The 21,753-nt window shown below is 41.9% G+C and overlaps 1 protein-coding gene across 1 annotated transcript; it reads right to left on the bottom strand.

Moving 5' to 3' along the window:
* Positions 1-197: 197 nt before the first annotated feature.
* On the bottom strand, positions 198-16,643 carry DDX24 (DEAD-box helicase 24). The gene is made up of 9 exons (XM_075103798.1): positions 16,476-16,643; positions 15,384-16,107; positions 11,313-11,690; positions 9,589-9,742; positions 8,685-9,200; positions 6,449-6,524; positions 5,638-5,826; positions 3,081-3,210; positions 198-1,366 (listed from the first exon to the last, which is right to left on the bottom strand). Exons 2-9 carry the CDS (start codon positions 16,087-16,089, stop codon positions 1,131-1,133), a joined length of 2,385 nt encoding a protein of 794 aa, XP_074959899.1. The 5' UTR covers positions 16,090-16,107; positions 16,476-16,643; the 3' UTR covers positions 198-1,130.
* Positions 16,644-21,753: the final 5,110 nt, after the last annotated feature.

A 21,753-nucleotide genomic window follows, 5' to 3' on the forward strand; every position in this document is an offset into this window, starting at 1 on the left:
TTCTATACCGTATGAGACAAAACCTCAGCCCGATCTAGAGCCAGAGGTGAAGGTTCCTTGTGCTCCTGCCAGTACAGATCCCACTGCTATGTCTTACCTTTTGGGTGCTTTTTCCCCTCTCCTTGCATGCTAAGTGCAAAATGCATCAGCTGTAAGGCATTCAGAAGTCTCAAGTGATTGAAAAAACAGACACAGGCTTTGGGTTTTATAGCATGTATAATTTAACAAAAATTCAAAATATATTTTTCTGACGTATTTTAAAAAATAGTTTTAAAAGTTATTTGCCCAGGCCAGGTTAAAATGATTTAAAAGCATAATTATCAGGAAGCACTCTTCAAAAGTGACATTTCACAACATCAGCATCTTTTCTATAAAAGCATAGATCATATTTCTAACATGTTTTCAAACACAAACTTAACTCCAAATTTTAATTAAGAACATACTGAGTAGCAACACTTATTCCTCAAAAATTTACACATGTCTGAAGGTCAGTCCTGGCCCATTGTCACCTTCTTTTTTTGCACATTCTAAAATATATTAACACAGGACTAAGGGAATTAGATCCAGTGGAGAACAGAACAGAGACATATTATCAAAGGAGAAAGAAAATTGGGAGAGATTTCTGTAACCAGAATTGTAGACCTGCTGCCTCTCCCACTGAACTGGCTGCAGTAAAAGCCAAACCTCCTGTTACCACCAGCTCAGATTGTACTCACTGTATACAGCCTACCTCCCCCTTTCTTTTAAGGACATTAACATTAAAATCAAGTTTTATCATTAGAGTATGCCCACAGTGAATTTTACCCAGTAACTTTTATTCATCTCACAAAAAGGAGTAATAAACAGACTATTTAAAAACTGATTACAGAGTTATTAGTACTTACTCTCTAGTCCAGAGAGTAAGAAAAAATAAGTAACGATGTAAGGAATCAATATCCGGATTCAACAGTAACTAACCACATGTTAACAAAGCCCTTTAAATCAACATTTTGCTTTGTGCCTGCACAACCAAGACACAGGCAACATCCTCTGATGCTACGTGTCTTCTAGTGGAGTTCCTCCATAAGCACTGACAGCCTTGATAAGGATTGACCTTGCTTCCGTTGCACTGAGTGATCTTGCTTAGTTACCTAATTTAATTTTATTGATTTCTTCTTCTTGGCTTGCTGTTTGGACACGGTACCCAGAGCAGATTCTGAAATACCCGCTGATGTCTGAGGTAGAAGCAGTTTTCCAGACTGTGTTGGATACTTGGTTTTCATAAGGACTTTAAACAGTGGCTGGGACAACATATATTTTAGTTGTTTTTTCATCCCCTTCAGCATCTTTTGCTTCTGGCTTTCTTCTTGCTCACTAGCTTTTTTTCCTTGGGGCAGAAATCAAAGATACAGAATGTTACAAGCGAAGAACTTCCATTGGCCTCTTTCACCAGGCTTTTGTAGTGCTAGGGGCAGATGCTAATCATCTTCCTCTAACAAGGTCACTCAACTCCCATACAGTCTTCCAGTCATCTGTGACACTTCTCAGATCACCCAGGCTGTCCACAAGCTAACAAGATCAAGAAGAGTCTTAACTACTGAGTAACTACCCCAGGTATCATTCTCCTAAATCATTCAGTTGACTCTCAGCCCAGAAGAGACTCTGGAACAAAAGGAAAAGAGGCCCAGAAGATAAGGTATTAACCCAGGGCTTCTAGCTCAGGTAGAAGCTTCTTCTGTGTATCTTGTTACTTTACACATGCCTCATTTCAGCACATGTAAAACAGGAAGCCCTTTTCTCCTTAAACATAAAGACCGGAGATGGTTAATATGGTCAGAGGCCTGAACTCAAGAGAAAAAATGAAATCAAGGTTGCTGTAACGTAAATTGAAAAGACATTACTAAATTCTTGTTAACGGTGTAAGATGCATTTAATTTATGAGATGAATGGCTGAGATTTTAATTAGTCCCCAACAAGCTATGGAAGAATTGGATACTGAATACATTTTAGAGCATCAATCTGGCAAGATTCTGTGTGACAATTACAAAGTACTTCACTCGAGAGCCACAACTTACTTGGACTGGATGTACGCTTTTGAAACTCATTTCAAAGCACAGCATACTCAGACTATTTGAAAACAAGACAGCAGAATGCTAATTATCTGAGAGCGCTCCTGAACAGTTTTGACAGAGACGATTAGTTCTCAACCACTTTGTAAGCAAGCACAAGCTAATCCAGCCATGAATAAGTGAAAAAAAGAATAATCTGCACATGCTTCAAAATTAAGGCATCTGCATATTTAGCAGATAACAGGTTAGAGACAACTTAAGCTGGTGACCCAGGCAGTACCCCTGTTCAGCATGCCTTCAAAGAACTCGAAGGAAATCATACCTTCAGCTCCTAAAATTTGAACATGATGTGGCATTTTATGGTGCATCTAAGCAGTGCAAAGCTTCATGGCATTGAACCATTAAGCTTCATGGCACCTGTAGTTGCACAGCCCTACACATTCTCTCAGGCACAGCCTGCAGAATGTTTAATTTTAAAAATATAAGGAATTATTTACTTCTCACATACCACCAAAGACCTCAGCAACCTGAACATAAGTTTTGGTCATTTAGCCCACAGCACTCAACCTACATAAGGCTCATAATTTTTGGTGTTTGCTAGTGTTTCCTGTGTGTTCCCAGACAGAGCTGTCAGGCTCCTGTCCTGCTGCCTGACTACAGGGGGAGTGGGAGAGATAAGCAAAAGTGAGGAAATAGCTTTTTCTTTGACACAGAGGGGACACAACTCAAGCAGGACATACTGGGCTGTGAGTTTACCCTAAAATGTTTGCCAGCAGCTAAACAGTCCTTGGGCTATGACATGTGGAATTGTCTGTGGTTTGCCACAATTGTCACACCTCACTCCCTCAGCTCCAGCACTATCTACAGCACAATCATCCTGAAAAGACCAGCAACACCACATACTAAGTAATGACATTCCTGCCCCTTCTGCCCTGCAGGTTTTAAGAATTCCCCTGCCATGGCAGGGCTTCTTTGGGACACCAGTGCTATGGGACCAACCGAGCATACCCATAAACAAGCATTTCTACTTGCCCATAAACATGTCATCATCAAGATCGATCTCAAGAGCCTCTGCAGCTTGCTGGAGCCAGGAGTTGTGTTGCTTTGCCCGACTGTTGAAAAATTCTGTCTTCTCAATTTGCCGTGCCAAATTCATCCGCTCCTGCAACAAAAGTACACTTTAGATGCTATGATCAGGTTTAAATGCAGAGCACTTTAGCAGAATCAGTGTTTGAGAAGATGCATTGCAATGCAACTGAGGTGCAGAGACACTTTTGTTCCCTACTGGTGTCCCAGCAGATGCCCCATGTAATAAAGACATGTCATCATTTGCTGAAGTGTTTTCCTTCTTCAGATCCATGATAGAATCTGACTTCTAAAACATCTCAACTACTAAACATGCCTGAATGTTAACTCCTCATTCTTTAAACGAATCATGACAAACACTTCAGAGACATGAAGGACAAATCATGATTCAGATACCAATCATTTACAAGCTACATATTCAGCTGGATCTTAAAGTTACTAGTCTTTGCAATAAGGGGCAGCTGCTAGCTTCATCCCACTCTGAAGAAGTCAGCTCCTGCAGGCCATAGGGAAGGAGCTACTCATGTCTTCAGAAATGCACCTGATCTTATAGGCACAGGACAAAATGTCCTGTCCTACTTCCCAGCTGCACACAGGTGGAACAAAGATGTTCAGCAAACCTAACCTGACCTGCAGTCTTCCAGCTGGGCCAAGCTGTCTTAAATACTTAATTCATTATGGGAAGAAAATTTGCACTGACAGTAAATAACCAAGTTCTGCTGTTTGGAATGTGCCTACGGTTGCCCAAAACAAACCTGTACAGGACACCCGGACCACCCCAAGGGAATGGTCTGGTGCTACACAGTAAGAGCACCAGCCAGGACTGTGAGGATAATTAAAAGGAAGAGAGAGGAAATTAAACTTGCAGCTGACTAATAAAACAAGCCAGTCACTTCTCCTCAGATCAGTACAAGAAATTTTAACTCATTTTTCCATCTTTGTAAAATCTGACTCCTCTTTTTATCTCTTCTCTACCCTGGTTCACCAATTCTATTCCACTCAAGTGTTAATACCTTCAGACTTTTCCTGAACTTGAATGAAGGCATGCAGAAGCAGGGAAGGGGTGTGCCAGAGACAGACATAAAGAACCAGCAGCACTATTGGTCCCAACTACAATGGTTTTGTGATTAAGCCCAGGGCAAAGTGTAAATGAGACCTGACTATGGGAAGGGCCTAGGAGGCTGGAGTCCTGTCATTACAATTACAAAGACATCTTTTCTGGAGAAAGAAGCACTGTTATAGATAGGAATATATAGGAGAGAAGATTGTGAGATGGTGGCAGGAAAATTTAAGTGTGGAAACAATATTTATTTGTCCATTAATTGACAGAGCACAATAACAGCCAAGAACTACTCATCAAGAAACACAGAAGGGACCTCTGAAGAAGCACTCTACAAACAACAGATTTCATTCAGTAACCAGAAACATTTGGCAGGTGGAGGGAAGTGGGGGGAAAGATGGGAAAAAAAATTCTAATTCTCTTTGTTACTACCAAAAGTAGAAAAATGAGTCTGTGGAAGCGTTTCTTTGATTTTCTTCCTTTTTCAGAAAGCTCTGTTTCCTGAAAAATTCACACTAAACACCCCATCTGCAGCAAGCCCAGGCTTTGAAACTTGCTGACATTACTCCCAGGGTGAGGATACTGGTAGACCCTGGGCTCAGTCAGAGCCAACTCGATAAGCATGAACCAGAATACCTTAAGGAAGATACCTGTTGCATTATCTGACTGCTTGCATTTGTCTCCGTTCTCAATGACTATGCAATACGCAGACACTCCAACCCCAGATGGATTCCTTTCAAATGCAGTACTTAAATATGTCCCATTTGTACATGGCTGATGTCACCCAAACTGTTAAGAGAATGCTAGACATTAAATGGCCTCTTATTTGAGAAGTACTGTGGTGAATAGAAGCTTTCTAAATTGTTTTGTAAATCCTAACCATTGGCTATCTTGTGGGAGTTAGTGAACCACTGAGCTCTCCTTAAAAGGGCAATAACCTAGAAAAGGGAAACATACCTGGTTTGACAGGGCTAAATGGCAGCTGTGGCCTCACAGTATAGGAACTTTTAGAAAAGCAGACAACTCACTACTTCAGCTGAGAAGAGACAGATGAAGACCAGTGAAGTTCCCTGGACCTGCCACTGTTCTCTAGTCCTAACACAACAGGCTTTAAACAACATACTTAACAGAGCCATCCTAGCTCCCCAGCCACAAAACATACTCGGTTCCCTGCACTGTTTCTGGGAATCTAGTCAGAAGCTCTACATAACAACGTGCAAGAAAAATTTAAGTGATGTTTATTTCAACACCTTTCTTGGGCCAGTTATTGAGGAGAATCATAAATATTGCTTAAAAATAGATAAACTGTGGTTAACTTCATTTTCAAATCCACGTCCTGAAGGGTAAATTTCATCTGAGACATGGAAAGAACGTGATGGGTAATGCAGTAGTATGAGTAACCGAGCAACTACTCGGGCTGCAAAGAGATTGTTGTTTCTTTACCTTGATAGCAGTCATGCACTTGGTTTCAACTGGGAAAAATGGCAGCTCTTCACTCTTCTCCAATGTTTTATAAATCTTCCTAAAATTGATCAAGTCATCAGGGCCGATCAGCAATAGGCTGAGGCCTTCGTTGGCAGCTCGGGCTGTTCTGCCGCTTCTGTGTACGTACAACTCAGAAGTACGAGGGACCTGCAAACATTCAGAAAAACCATTAAGCTGGTCGTGAAAAGCTAGCAGCAGCCTGTCATGCTTTGGCCAAGAGGTTGCCAGAGAATATTGGTTTTTATATACACAGGGTACATTGCATGTAATGCAGCTGAAGGTAAAGTAAAAGATGATGCCTGGAGATACTTTTTGTTCTGTGGTCCAGTATTCTTCCTTGCATAATATTTTGTGAGTCCTAACTTCCGATCCTCGGCCATTTCATTTGCAAAGCAGGAAAAAATTGTATGTGTCCTCAGGGAAGAGTTAACAGCTGAGTCATGTGACAACTTTGATATCAAAGTTAAAGAAAAAGCAAGGAGAATCATATCTGTTATGTCATTTCTCATACATAATCACAGATTCACAAAGCACTACCTATCACAGTCAGTCGCTGCAGCAATAAGATCCTTAAGTACAAAGCACTATATGAAAGTTAAATTAATAATGATTAAATCTCTATGCTTGGGACTATATAATACACATAGTGTATGTGTATATATGACACATAGGACCAAGAATCACAGCTTTATAGCGTTCAGAGTTTGGATCAGCAAAATCTTATTTCAAAACCAAAACAGTAAAAGCAAAAACATTAAAAATATTTAACCTGGTAGTGGATGACATGCTGCACGTTGGGAATATCAAGACCACGAGCTGCAACATCTGTTGTCAGGAGGACACAGCTGAGAAAGTGATAACATTTAATGAACATGAAATTGAAGAGTAAACCATCTGTTAAGAAACATAAGATACAGCGACCTAGAATTCTACAGCAGCAATTTAAAGAACAGATTTGTACTATATCATCTGCTGGAAATATGCTATTTGTTTGCCCTTACAGAAAACGATACCCAATATTACATCAGAGGCAGTCTTGAAACAGCAATTCTTAAAGTAAAAAAAGAAATTGCAGATGTTACCTTCAGCAGGCCTATTCTGTTTCTAACAAAAAAAATCACTACCGTACTGGATCCTGTTTTCCTATGCTTTTATTCTCTCCCAAGTCACAGGAACACTAGTGCATATCACTATTCAGTGACCTAATCCAACCACTTGGCAGTGGGGTATGCTCCCCTTCATTACAGTTCTCAGTGCTCTGCCCAGGCTGGGTTTTAAAACATCTTTAGCTTGATATGGCCATACCATTAACAACACAGTTGATCTTTTGGCAGGACAGAAAGGTTATTACAAGTTTCACCAGTTGAGAAAAATCACATTATTAACATTGTAGATTTCATTAACAGCTTTTTGGGACTGAAATATCTTCTACCAAGCTGCACTCAAGTAAGTTCTCTCAGTAAGTTAAAAGCTAGAAATATAAAGGAAAGGGATTCTATTCTGACAATTAGTATTTCTCCTTACCCCTAGAAATTAAGAACTACTCAAAAAAAGCAGCCAACATTACTTTATATAAACAGTCTACTACAGAGATGAAAGTCTGTCTATGGTATGGAAGAATTAGTTTTTAAAAAAATCTCCCAGGAACTGAAACAAGTTACTTGCAGGTAACGGGAATTTGTTAAGATTTTATGCCAGCTGACTGCATACTCTATTGCTACAAGGTTCAAAGCAGAAATAAACAGAAAATTTTATGATTTGCAATCTGCAGGAGGCTGTGATAGATGGTGTCATATACTTCTTGCCTCGAAAATATGCAGACTCTGAAAACGTCCTGTCTGGCCTAGGCCAATACTATCGATATTACATTCTGCCAAGAGATACTGCAGATCTATCATGGCAATTCAACCCCTCTTCTCCCTGCCCAAGTCTATTACCAAACTACACATGCCCACGTAGTCAGACAGCACACAGCACTTCACAGAAGGACTAAACTGTGAGGCTTCTGGAGTATGGAAGTACTGAGACCACCAACCTCCTCTCAAAGGCCATCCCAAAGCCACCAGGAAACAATAATTCTTAAAATGGCAGGACAGGCCTCCCTGGGTAAACCTGACTGCCCACTGCTGCTGAAAGGCACCACTGCCCCTTCTCTTGCATTGCTCCAGGATACTTTAATCCTCAGGAAGCTAACTCATCTACCTAAACCTGCAAAACCCTAACCCAGCAAAAAGTGCTTAGTTTTCTGATGGCTTAGTGAGATGAAACAACTCAGAGAACGATCAAATGAGCTGCAGAAGTAGGGCACAGGGGCAGAGAGGTGCGCAGGACAGTTATAAAAGCGTATGGCTGAGAACAGGGCAAGTGACAGCTTGCTCAGCAGCAATGAGCTGCCAGACCGCAGATAATTCAGGCTCCAGTGGACCTCAAGAGGCCTCTAGTCCAATCTCTGTCTCAAAGCAGGATTACCTATAAGGTTGGACCAGGTTGCTCAGGGCTTTATCCAGTTGAGCCTTGAAAACATCTAAGAATGAGCAGCCTGTTCCAGTGCCTGACTGTCCTCAGAGAGAAAAAGCTTTCTTATATCCAGCCTGAATCCCTCATTCCAACTTCCACCTGTTATCCCTCATCCACCTACCACTTTGAAGAGCCTGGCTCCATCTTCTGGATAACCTTCTTTTAAGATATCAGAGGGCTGCCATTAGGTCCCCACAAAGTCTTTTTCCCAGGTAATATAAACCCAGTGCCCTCAGCCTCTCCCCTTGCAAGCCAAGTGCTTCTTGACCGTATTGGTGGCTTTCCACCTAAGTCACTCCAGTTCATCACCTCAACTATCCTGTGAAACCTCATCCTTAGTCATTAATAACCTGAGCTCACGAATGGGGGACTCATATCCCCATCTAACTCCCCCAACCTGCTCCTACTCTAACAGAACTGTCTCCTCTCCCCACTACCCTTTAAATGATTTCTTTTCTTCTCTACTAGGAAGTAGAAAATCAACTCACCTCTCTCGCTCTGCAAACCTTTCCAGGTTTTTCAGCCTTTGCTTTTGGTGCATATTGGCATGCAAAGGAAGAGGATCGCACTTTAAGATTGTGAGGAGAGAACTCAGGCGTTTTACACAGTCTATGCTGTTTGCAAAGACCATGGTTCTTCCCGGATACTGGAGAAGAAAGTAATAGAGATAATAGTCCTTTTCGTCTGTGTTGCAGTGGATTCTGGTTTCTGTCAGAGTCTCAACAGTAGCCTCTTTCCTTGTTAAGTCTATCACTTTGGGTTTGCCCTTTATTCCTACTTTTTCCATTAACAACTCTAGTTTGGTCTTCTTGTCCAGCTTTTTGGCATTCTTTTTCTGTATTACTCTTGTAGGAGTCTGATGGACTAAAGTCAAAGTGGCAGAAAAAACAAAAGTCTGTCGTTGAGGGTTATACTGTGAATCATTTAAGATTTCCAGCAACTGAGACAGCTCTAAGAAGTGACCTTTCTCAACCATTCGGTCTGCTTCATCAATCACAAGGCACCTGTCAAATAGAAAACACACAGTGAAAATACACTTGTGCAGATAAATACAAGTCTGATACAATCAAAAGAACTTTTCCTGCTAAACACACAGGGGAAGTTCTGCATGTAAAACTCAAAGGAACACCAGTTATGTCAGAGTAGCTACAGCAGCCTTCCATGTTTCTTTTTGAAAAATCAGGTTTCTAAAGGGAAAATGAGGTTTTGCTACTGGCTTTATATTGATAGAAGGAAATGTCAAGTAACTACGGTGTATTTCAATAAAACACTGGCAAAGAAATAAGTAAGTGATCTTCCACAGTCTAAATTATTTAAGCAGTTAGTAAACATTATCAGTGCACAGTGACGCCCAGTTCAGCATCCAGCAGTTAGTCTAAAAGACACCTTTACCTGAGGTGCCGAAGATTTGAAAGATGTGGGTGTCTCTCTCTAACTAACTCCCACAGACGGCCTGGGGTGGCAATGACAATTTCTGGCTTTCGATTCAGTACACGTTCTTGCTTCTGTGCAGCCATGCCTCCAACTAGAATTGCAGTCTTTATGCCTAGAACATATAAATAATAGTTTTTATGTCACTAACTTACCAGTGAATGTCTTTACATACAATTAGTCAAAGAACTATTTTAAGAAGTCTATACCACAACTTCCAGCAAGCCTTTTGGCCAGGAAACTTCAGGGGTTTTACATAACACCAAACACGCAGCAATGCCCTCAATTTTGCAGAAAAGTCCTCATTATAGTCAGACAACAAAAATAAAGCAGTCTTTCTTTTAGTGCACCTGTCTTCCAACAGGAGGAAGAATCACGTATGTCCTCTACAGCTGTTAGCTCTGTTTACGTGTACTTCAGAATCTGTGCTAATAACTCTCATTTGCTATGGAATAATCCTAACAAGAATTCTCCCTCCCAATTAATGATTCTCTGGACCACACAGCAGCGCAGACCCTAAATCAGCTTTAAGCAATTTGCTCAGGTACTAAAAGGAGTTTAGCTTTGGAAGCACAGACTCCACACATAGCTTATTTCATCCTACTTTTTCAAAGAATACACTGGCCCATGACAAACTCAAAGCTACTGTGGAAGACTCCTCCAGCATCCAAGCTACCAGAGATGTCTCTTCCCTACTACTTGTGGAACCCCATGGTTCCAGGTGGGAATTTTTTTCAAAGTGATTTGAAACAATAAAGCAAGCCCACATCAAAACGTATTTTGTCTCCTGTTGCAGCAACTATATATCACTTGGGCAGCAGATTTTTATACACAAACAGCAACTGCTCCTATCAGAACTGTACTAACATAAATCAATTGTTTCAGGCTAGGAGTTAAATTTGGCATGTAATCAGCTGTAGTCTGATGAGCACAGCAGGACATATAGACACCAAAGGAAGATGTGCTTAAAAGCAGTTCACTGCGCTATATATCCTCTTCAATAAATAAACAATTACTACTTCTGGAGAAGTGGGGAGGTTTTTTCCCCTATTGTCGCTATCTTGAACAGTTTCACATCCTCAGTCATGCATTTAACAGAGGTGCTGACCTCTGGTCTGGAAGAGAAAGGAACAGGATGGAACTGCTTTCATCAGGCATGTTACCCAGCAATATGCTGTGGCCTGACTGCTGTAAGAGGTAAGTCAGACAATCCAGCAATGCCTTCTGCCCTTAAAATTTATGGCCCTAATTTATTTTTTTAATAGAGCAAAATGATCCATTATCTATATAGATATATATAGATCTGTCAAAAAAGGAAGTTGTGAAAAAATATGTATATAATGAAATTTTTTATATATATAACCTAATCATCCAAAACCAGGACAAAGTTCGCTGTAGCTGCATATCTAGTCCTGATTCTGTGTTGCTAAAGCATGAGTCAAAAGCTGTCTGAAGGAAGAACATTTTAAAGCAAAATATCTGACATTAACTGTTTACTTCCACGTGCATCTCACTGAGGAATCTTAATGCACTTCTCAAATATTAGCGACTACAAACCCTAACCCTTCAAAAGCCAGCCCAATTTTATGATGCAGAAGAAACTGTGGCACACATTCTGGCTCAATGTCCAATGCCAAGATCCAAAACCAGTGTAATCTGGGACATGGCCCATGGGGTCGACATACCTGTAAACTTTGTAACTGCATCAATGTGGTGTTTTACTTGTACAGCTAATTCTCTTGTGGGAGTAAGGACCAGTCCTAAAAGAGGTCTCTTTTTATGAGCACCAACAGTGTGTGTCTCATCACTCAAATCAAATTCAGCATTTTCCAGCACCTTCACACAGCCTGTTGTGAAAGATGCATCATCTTCATCTCCACTGTCTTCAACCTGCTGATGGGTTAGTTTTTCTGCTTCATCCTCGTTTTCCCATCTTGTTTCATCATGATGTTGACGGGACTCTTTAGAAACGCTGTCATTTCTGGTTGTTGAGCTATTTGATTTTTGCCACTGCAGCACAGAGTGAATCATTGGAATTGCAAATGCAAGCGTTTTGCCGCTTCCTAAAAAAAAAACCAAACAAGAAGAGTAATAAAAGACCGACAAGTCATTTATTTGAAAATACGAGAAAAGCAACAGCCAATCACACACTGGTCTTAAAACATACAGTTGGAACAGACCCAAACTCTTGATTTTTAGAAGACCAGAAACTTGCAGCAATAGCATCTTTTCTCCTGTTCCCACTATACATCTCCTTGAGGTCACCAGTAGCTAGTAGTTCCTGGGGAACAGGTATTTTTCCAATCTCTAGCAGGTCAGGCAGATTCATTTGTTCTGAAAGTGGTTTTTAAAAGCTGCTGTTGCAGCCAAGATATTTTTAAAGAACTGTATGCCCGTAAGGAGAATAGCATGCCCTAATTGACAGTTCTGATCAATGTTATCCAAATAAAGGAATAGCAAATGAGGCCAAGGACAAACTGGAATGTACCTGAAGGATTTGCTTCCATCTTCAATTTACGATACTGTGTTTATGACGTTCTAAGAAACTGTATTTTGAAATACTCCATTGTCGAATTTCCTGATTTACCACCAGCTCACATTTTTATAACCAAAACATGTAAATCTGATTTAAAACAGATAATCCACTTTGGAGAGAGGGGGGGTGTCAAATACAAAAATCACAGAATCACAGAATGGTGGGGGTTGGAAGGGACCTCTGGAGCCCATCATGTCCAACGCCCCTGCTCGAGCAGGGACACCTAGAGCAGGGGGCACAGGACCATATGCAGGCATGGTTTTTAATGTCTCCAGGGAAGGAGACTCCACAGCCTCCCTGGGCAGCCTGTGCCCCTGCTCTGGCACCCTCACAGGAAAGAAGATTTTTCTCATACTGAAGTGGAACTTCCTGTGTCCCAACTTGTGCCTATTGCCCCTTGTCCTGTCATTGGGCACTAATGAAAAGAGTCTAGTCCCATCGTTCTGACACCCACCCTTCAGATATTTATAGGTATTGATGAAATCCCCCCGCAGTCTTCTCTTTTCCAGGCTGAACAAACCCAGGTCTCAGCCTTTCCTCAAAAGGGAGATGCTCCAGTCCCCTGATCATCTTGGCAGCTCTCTGCTGGACTTGCTTGAGCAGTTCCCTGTCCTTCTTAAACTGGGGGGCCCAAAACTGGACACACTACTCCAGATGTGGTCTCACTAGGGCGGAGAGTGCTCCCCTAACTTTAATTTCAGGGGTTCACTGTACCAAACCGCAAGTCACATCCCTGCCACATATTCCCTTCTGAACTATCTGTCACTAATAAAGATGTTAGGAGAAGCCTGGCAGCACATCCACCCCAGTGAAGGTTCTCATAAATATATCAATTCATAGATCACAAAAGCAGCATCCAGAGCACAAGACACTAACTACGCCACTCCTATAACAGGCCACTGCTGGAAAGCAGTCCTCTGGAAATCTCACCTCAATTCCTTGAGCACTGTTTGTCCATATCACAAACCCGTAAGAGTTTGCCAAATTCAGCAACACAGAATTTTGCTTATTTAGGGGAGAACCTTACTATTAGTTAAACAGCTAAGCCCAGCATCCTGACCAATACTGCTGCAAAGTCTCCTCATTTCCACTTCCCCACCTTTCTGCATGTCTGGGAGGTCTCTTCTAACTTCTGCACTTGAAGCACAAAATGCTTATAATCTGCATTTGCAGAGCACTTATAAAGTAAGATTCTGTATTACAGGAACATGTTTTTAAGTTGAAGAACACTGCTGATCTTGAATTAAATGTAATGCAATTCGGCTGGTGCAAATATCAGTACTGCACCCAGCTAGATTATGGCTGTGATAATCAGAACTATTCTGCAGGCACTAGATTCACCCCAAAAATTAAACAAATAATCACCTCACAGAGCACACTATCTCCACAACACGCAGATCACATACCATAGCCAGGCCTGCAAAACCAGGAGAAAAGTATATCTTGGTACCCCCAGATACTACAGCTCAAGCTAATTCATGTGCCTTTAAATGGTTTTAGACTGTAAGATTTTACAAAGATAAAATTTGGTTCCTTAACCAAAAACTTCACTAGTTCTAGATGGTAATGAACAGAACTGGTTAGATCTGCTGAGAAAACAACAAGCCATGACATTCCCTACGTCTGATTCCACAGGGATCTACTGCCCTATCATAATCTTGCCATTCTCCCCTACGTTGCTGTCAAAAAGGGAAGATGAATAGCTGTTTCACTTGTCACCTTCCTCCCTCAGGCCCAACGAGAAGGGAAGCTGTAGGATACCAAAAAAAAAAAAAACACCAAACAAAACCAAAAACCAAAACCAAAAAAAATCAAAACAACCCAAAAACACGAACTGGAGAGTTTCGGCCTCTCCCAGCTGCAGCACTTTGTAGCAGACAATTGTCCACGCCTTCTCCCAAGTTTCTACAGGAACACCAATGACCTACTGGGCTCTCTGGAGAGAACCTGGCTTTCTTTCATGAAAGAAGAAAATAGATGAGCAAAACACAGTTCTACTACCTCAGGGTTATGCAAAATTAGACAGCAACAACACAACCTGCCACCAACCGTGCTTTCCATTCTGCAGCTAGAGAGAGTTTTGCTTTCCAGTGCTGCCAAAATGGCACTTTTTTGCAGTACAAAAACAGCATTGAAATTTTCAGTTCCATTTTCAAAAACACTCCTTGCGGGGTTTTCTAATCTTATTAAAGCTAATAGCATCAGCCTAGCTTCTAATTAAAATAGAAATGCAAATGACTGCATATCTTATTAGCTACTGTGCCTTCATGTTCGAGAGCAGTAAATGGCTTTATAAGACAAGCAGTGAGATAAGGCAACTGGAACAGATGAAAAGAATGCAAAGGAAGCCTTTAAGCCAACGCAGCTTCCAATTGTGCTTCCTAGTTTTAGTTTTTATGGGGAAAAAAATATTGCACTGCTAAAGGACACAAAACTTCAAAGGAAGGTGTGAGCAGCAAAAAAAGTTGGAGGGAAAGTAATCCTCTGAGACTGGACAGCATCGTTTAAGTAAAAAAGAAGCTATAACAAATTTCACAAAAGCTAGCAAAGCTCAAAGACAAAGGCATGAGCTGATCACAAGCTGGACGAGGGACAGTACCTCTCCAGTTAATGGATCAACGTAATAATTCAAGCACAAGCAGTGAGAAGGGCTAGTGACAACATACAGGCCGAGCCCAAAGACAGGGCACAGGGTGGGCCTGGTTTGCTGTGTTAAAGGCCTAGACCATATTCACAATGCCTAACACTGTGCCTAGTGTTTATTTACCACTCCAAGCTAGTACTGCATCATCTTCAGAGAAACCTAGTTTTCTGCTTTGCCTGGGCATGGGGACATGCACAGAAGTTAGGCTGCTGGAACATGACTTTGTTTCAATAATTCTGCCCTTTGTAGCATATCGCCTTACAGATCCCAAAATAGGAAACAATTTGGGAAACAACAGAAAAAGAGACTTCTGTCAAAAGCATAAGAACTCATGGAGACTTCAAAGCTTTGCACACTGTATTTTGTAAGGATGGAACGTCCTCTTTTTGTAAGTTACAAAGTTTTAATACTTCACAATGAATCATTACCAATATATTGGATATGCAGAAGATACAGTCTCTTCCCCTACATATAAATTCTTCTTCTACTATGTACAAAAACTTGTAACAATAAGCTATGTTTAAAGAGGGGAGATGGAAGCTCCCAGCATATACAACCAGTTTAACAGATATGTACCTGTTTCTGCAGCTCCAAGAACATCCATATTATCCCGGATAGCAGAAGGCAAGGCTAAGGCTTGAATCGGAGTTGGAGCACTAAACCCCAGGTAGCTCAAGGCCCGCAACACTGGTTCAGGTACAAACAGGTCTCTCCATGCAGACACGTCAACTTTGCGATCAGCTGAGGCAGATAAAACTTCTGTTGTCCAGTTTTTAACTTTTTTAGAAGTAGTTACTGATGAAAGAGCTTCTTGAGCTTGAGAAGGCTTAGTTTTAGCTACCTTTTTTTTCTTTTTCTTTGAAGCGTCTTTTGTGCTTGAAGTGCTCTCAGCTACACATCCATGGTCCTCACAATTTGCCTCTTTATCAACAGGCACATCAACATCTGTTGCATTAGGATCACCACTTTTATCTGCCTTGGTTCTCAAATCTTTATTTTTCTTTTTCTTTTTGGGAGGGATGACAGGTTCCTCTCCCTCCTCCTCACTGCCGCCTTCTGAAACACCCTCAGCCTTTCTCTTCTTCTCTTTTACTTTCCCCACTTTGGAAGAACTTACTAGTTTGTACTCTGTAAGTTCCTCCAGGCATACTATATCTCCAAACTCCTCATCAGCAAATAGGTTGGGGTCGATGTGCACAGCTTTCCATTTTCCTATTACTTCAATGCCTTTTTGTTTAAGTTTAAAGGAAGATTTAAATCTCCCTCCTCTTTTGGCCTTCATTTTTACCTACAAAAAAAACTGGAAACAAAAAATCTGGGTATCAGATCACAAGAATGAGGATTACATCGATGATGTCCAAACTCGCGGGAACGCAAGGCGTAATTCTTTTCCTTCGGGGGGAATAATATGTCACGGCCTTAAATACAGCAACAGCAGGCCAGGCCTGCGGCCTGGCTCCTGGAACAGCTCCGGGGACAAAGCTAAAGCGGCCGGAGCAAACCCCCGAGGCAGCGAGGCGCTCCCGCCCCTGCGCGCCCCAGACACCCCCCGCCAGAAGCACGGCCCGGCCTCCGCCGCCGCTCGGGGGGACCCCGGGCACCTGCCGGCACCCCGACCGGCCCCACCAGCCTGCAGCCCCGCGGCGAGGGGCTCCCGCCGGCGCTTACCGCGCTCCGCAGACCCGGGACCGAGGGCGACCGAGGGGGTGAGGGGGTGTGAGGGACGGCGAGCCCCGACGTCCGCCCCGCTACCGCTACCACCGCCGCCGCCCGCCTCGTGCGCTCACGGAGGCCGCCATTGCCGCGCCACGTCACTGCGCAGCGCCCGCGGCGCCCACGAGCGCGTCCCAGGGGTCGGTGGGAGGGGGCGGGCATGCGCGTGCGCCCCCGCGGCGGGGCGGGGCTGAGGGGCGGCGCGCAGCCGGCGGTGCGTGGCCGTGCTCGCCCGGAGGCGCTTCTCCGTGTGGGGGTGGGGAGGAGGGGGCTCCTCTCAGCAGCGCCGCGACCCAGGCGCCCTGCGCGGCCCCGTGAGCGCTCCAGGCTCCCGCGGCATTCGGCTGTACGTGTGGTGAGCTTAAGGAGGCGAGCCGTAAGCATGTAAGCAGCTAAGGGGAAGGAATGAGCATGCTCCCTCTTCTTCCCCGTTACTGCGTTACTGGGGAGCAACATCTGCTTGCTGGTGTTACCATCGACCTTGCCTGTTACTGCAGCCTACGTTTTAAACAAAGCAAACGGCAGGCTAACTGTGGCTTGCAGCCCCCTTGGACTGACAGCGCTGATGGTGACAGCTGTCTCACGAGCGGGGAAGAGGACGTACCTTTTTTTCTAATCGGGCACTGACTTTATCTTTCACAAGTACATTAGTAGCTGCGGTGCTGTTTGCATGAATAGTACTGAAGTGTAGGTTAGGCGTACTGCTGCAGCCCTGACAAGGAATAAGAAAATTTGTTTACCTTCCTTCAACTGAAAATTTTCTTTCGAACTAATAACTTCTCTACAGATCATTCGTGTATTATTGTGTGCATAATACACCTCGCTCAGGAAAGAATGCATAAAGGGCCTCTTAAATTTCAACTCTAAAATTAGCAGCTAAGGTTGAATGTCATCAGCCTTGCTCGTTCAATAAAAACTTGTTATTCATGCTTGCTTATGTGTTAATGTATTCTTTATTATTCCCTGTTCAGAAGAATATTGTGGGCAAAATAATGCAGTTTGGAGAAAAGTTGCAAATGGCTTATAGAAGCAAAAGCGTACCACTGAGGTCACAGCATGATTTTTTTTTTTCTCCTCCTGTGTGATCAAGTGCTCTTTGCAGCTTGGTCTTGGTGTAGGAAGAGGATGTCATAAATTATATACTATGATAATGGAAGATTGTAATTTCTGCTAAAAGACTGGCAGATGCTCTCAACAACCTCTTTTGCTGAGACATGGGGAAGAGAGGAAAAAACAGGAGGTTTCTAGGTGATAGAGACCAGGATAGTAGATTAAGGTGAAATCACAGCAACAATTACAATTATTTCTTCTCTGTGGTATCTGCAAGTGTTTCTTGGGTTTGTGAGAAGATGGGAAAATGGGGGGTTGTGGTGTTCTGGTTTTTCGTCTTTTTTTCTAATATGTTGAGGCAAAGGGCAGAAACGAGCACAAAAAAGCATTTTCAAGAACAGTTTCTGTTCAGGTAATCAGCGTTAGAGATCTGCCAATGCACAACATGAGCAGTTGTTTCCAGTTCTTATCCTCATGTAAGCAAGGCTAAAAAGCATTTGGTGCTTTGTCCGTGTGTTCTGTAAGAAATGAGTTGGAATCGGTGAGAGTCCCGGAGAGAGTTCAGGGAGCAGGGTTTGATACGGTAGCTTTGTCACTGCCACCAGCAAACCTCATTTACGTAGTGCTGGAGATGGCGATGGCTGACAGTGCTAGCTCGCTGGTAAGAGCTGTGACTGCATTTTCATGGTCAAGTTTAATGGGGGGGTCTCAGCAGCCTTTATGCATTCCTTCATTAAAAGTATCTTTCCTTCTAGGTTGTGTGGATTAACATTTGTAAGTGACAATTTTTCTAGTTTGCAATTTTTCCACTTTACCTCTTTTTGTTTTACTCGGTATTAGCAAAAGCAAATTTGCAGAAGCAAAAGAAACTGATTACTCTCAAATTCCAGTGTGGCTGACTTAATGCTGATCCTGAATAAAGAGTGAAAAAAAACGTGGACAGGAGAGTTCTTAGCTGTTAATCTGTCCCTACAGGTAAGTTCCTTGCTCACAGTGAGCTCTGTCCTGAAAGAACAATTTAACATGGAAATGACTTGCCAAATGATGTTGAATTATGCTTTTTAATGTAATTACAGATGTATTTTTACAGGGCATAGGAGTATCCTGATTTCTTCCTGAAGAATCCATTTGTCAATGCAGCTGACTCTTCTTCTTGATCAGTATTGAGCTCCATATGCTATTTATAGACTAAGGGACTGAATTGCAGGCCCTAAATCTTAATTTGAAAGAAAGCACATGCCTATTCCTAATGAACATGGAGGTTCGGAATGGTCTTACCTACGCAGAGGTGGCAACTCTTCTTACTGCCATGGTTTGAACTGGTTGTACAAGAGGCATTAATGTACTGAGTCATTTTGAAAAGGGATGACCAAGGGAACTAAACATTTGATTAGTTTTAGAGCAAGATTTATCTTTCTGAGCCTTTGTAACCTGAAAGTGACACAGCTTTGGTGTGTTGTGACAAGGCTTTGTCAACAAGAAGTGCACATTTGTGTCCTACCAGGGAGTCAGGTGTTACACTCCTGGTAAGGACAATTCCATTATTGACAGGGCCAAACGAGCTCTTGGTTAAAATGCCAGTAACAAATGAAGCAGAAGTCAGCTCCGCCACACCCCCCCCACCCTGCACTTCTTTAGATCAGCAGTTATTCAAATACCAGGAAGTTGTGAATTGAAGATAATAACATGTATTAATAATGGTTAAAGAGTCATGCCATTTGTATGCTTGCATAGCTCACGCCAGTAAATATATATTTGATTATTTTATCGATAATTTCCAGATGATTTAAGCCAATATGTCTGAGGGCCCAAGAGAAACTGAGGAGTTTGATGTCTTTATTACAGAACTTTAGCTGACAACAGAGGCTTCTGTCCTTCCCAGCTGTAAACTTACAGTCCTGCAGATCAGTAGACAAGAGGTCATGGTTTGGTCCCTATTGTGCAATATTAGATATTATATGCTTTGTCAATTAATACTTTGATGTTTTGTAAAATATAAAAGACTCCTACTAAGGTAGGTCAAGCCAGATATCTCTTTGAGGCACATATTTAATTTTGGGATTCAGGTAGCTGAATTCAGTACCAGGAACAGTTGAATCTGCATGCCAGAAACTGACATAGGTTTTCACTTAGTAATCAAGTTTTTCAGTTTCTCTCATTTTTTCTATGTCTCTTGCAGGAAGATCAGTATCTGCTTAACCTACTAATTTTAATAGCCATTACTGCTAATAATATAAATCACATTACGGTGACATTCTTAAATACTCAACATTCTTTTAATACTCATGGTGCATTTTGCATATGAAAAATGTGCAGCCACTGGCCTGTGGGGTACTTGATGCCTCCTGTGCTTGGCAGGCTGTAGAATTTGCTCTTCTGTCTTCTCTGGCAAGCCTGATGAGGCCTGTCATCCTGGTCCTGAAGTGGGAAGGTAAAATCTTGGTTCTCCTGGACTCAAGGCCTTTGTTCTCATATTCAGAAGTTCTGGAATATCATTCTAGGACTGGCAAGATCTCAAGACATAACACCATAAAAATAATAACTCTGGGAGATGGGTTATTAACTGGAGGAGAGTTTTAGGTTGGATTCTTCTTTTTGTCTTCTGCAGCATTCTGGAACATCTGTCCTGTGTTTCTCCAACTGATTAGTTCTCTATTGTTAAACTTAATTTAAAAATGTATACTCCATTGCCTATGCTGCCTTTGGTTTACTTTTTCTTTCTTTGTTCTTTCTTCTAACGTTGCAGATGAGCTGCTTACTTATCTCTGTGAAGCATTTTTGGTATATAGTATGCTTTGTGAAAGACATAGTGCTGCTTCTTCGGCTAATGTGTTCACAAAGCCAGGAAAACAACATAATCTCCAGGCATGGGATTTAAGAGTACTGGCACATTTAACTCTAGTTGTAATAGCAAAGACTTTTTCAAGTCCACATACAGCAAGGTGAGGATTTTTCTGTGTGATTGAAGAATAGCAAAGACACCTTCATTTAAGATGAGGGAAACATTTGCAATGGTTGCAAATGCAGTCAGATGCAACAGATACTTCAGAATGTATTTTAAAGGGAAGAGTGATAAAGAGGGTTATGAAGATAATAGGAAAAGAAATAAAAAGCTGTATTGGCTAACCAAGGGGAAATGGGAAGTCAGGCCATCTCACTTGATAGGGTAACTCATTTTCTGGGCAGAAAAATGAAGTTCATCTGGACATCCTTAAAATATTTTTGATATGAGAATTGATTAATGATGAGGAATAGAAGAGGACTTTGAGGTGAAAGGAGTTTGCTAAAGAGGAAGGGAGATGCATGTTTCATGTGGGGGAGCACATTGGTGTGTATATGGATAGATTAGCCTACCAGGTATATGGAGTTTACTCAAGGAGTTTCTTAAGTCTTGTGGCCTAATCTTATTTCATTAACAACTGTGATACAATATTAAATTTGCTGATGACACAGTTATTAATACAGAGGGGAATTATTGGGCAGATTGAAAGGACCTCAAGGACCACAATAATTGGATGAATTTACTTATACAAAGTGCAGCACCATTCAGCTAAGGCTGATAGTGAGAATTTATACTACTAAGATGGGAGTTAATTAGTTTTAGATCACTGTGGATGAGAATGACCTCATGTGTTAATTGATCACAAAATAACTGTGAGCTGCCAATGTAGTATATTCGGTAAACTAATTCCTGCACAGACATTATTTCTTCACAGGAGGCATTACTTCCCTGAAATTTTCCTTTGCAATACTATTTTCAGATCACCTTAATTCAAGAGAGGTGAAGTCAAACTGCTGCAGATGCTGAGAGGACATGCTAGGGTGATCAGGGGAATTAAGAGCCTCTTTTAGGAGTGAAGACTAAATGCTGAGCTTAGCTTGTTTAACCCAGGATTACAGCAGATATGACTGCAGTCTTTAAATACCAGGAAAGGAAGACTAATTTAAAGTAAAGGACAACACTGGCACAAGAAGAAACTTGGTAAACTGGCCAACGGTAATTTTAGGTAGGAAATCTGGTTTCTATGGCAACCAATGAGTAAAGAATAGTTGAAGGCAAAAAGTTGTTAGTTTTAATATTAAGTTTGATGTGCATATGACAGTGTTCATGACTGTCATAGCAAGGAACTGGACTCATCGGCTACCTCTGTGTTATAACAGTGCCAGTCTTTGGCTCCGAGGC

This window comes from Phalacrocorax aristotelis, chromosome 9 (genome assembly GCF_949628215.1).
Source record: "Phalacrocorax aristotelis chromosome 9, bGulAri2.1, whole genome shotgun sequence".
Taxonomy (NCBI): Eukaryota; Metazoa; Chordata; class Aves; order Suliformes; family Phalacrocoracidae; genus Phalacrocorax; species Phalacrocorax aristotelis.

Coding starts and splice junctions, on each gene's coding strand:
- DDX24 (XM_075103798.1), bottom strand. CDS start 16,089: ATGAAGGCCAAAAGAGGAGGGAGATTTAAATCTTCCTTTAAACTTAAA. Junction 9,743..11,312: donor TGCAGTTACAAAGTTTACAG/GTATGTCGACCC, acceptor TATATGTTCTAG/GCATAAAGACTGCAATTCTA. Junction 6,525..8,684: donor AGGTTTGCAGAGCGAGAGAG/GTGAGTTGATTT, acceptor TCACTTTCTCAG/CTGTGTCCTCCTGACAACAG.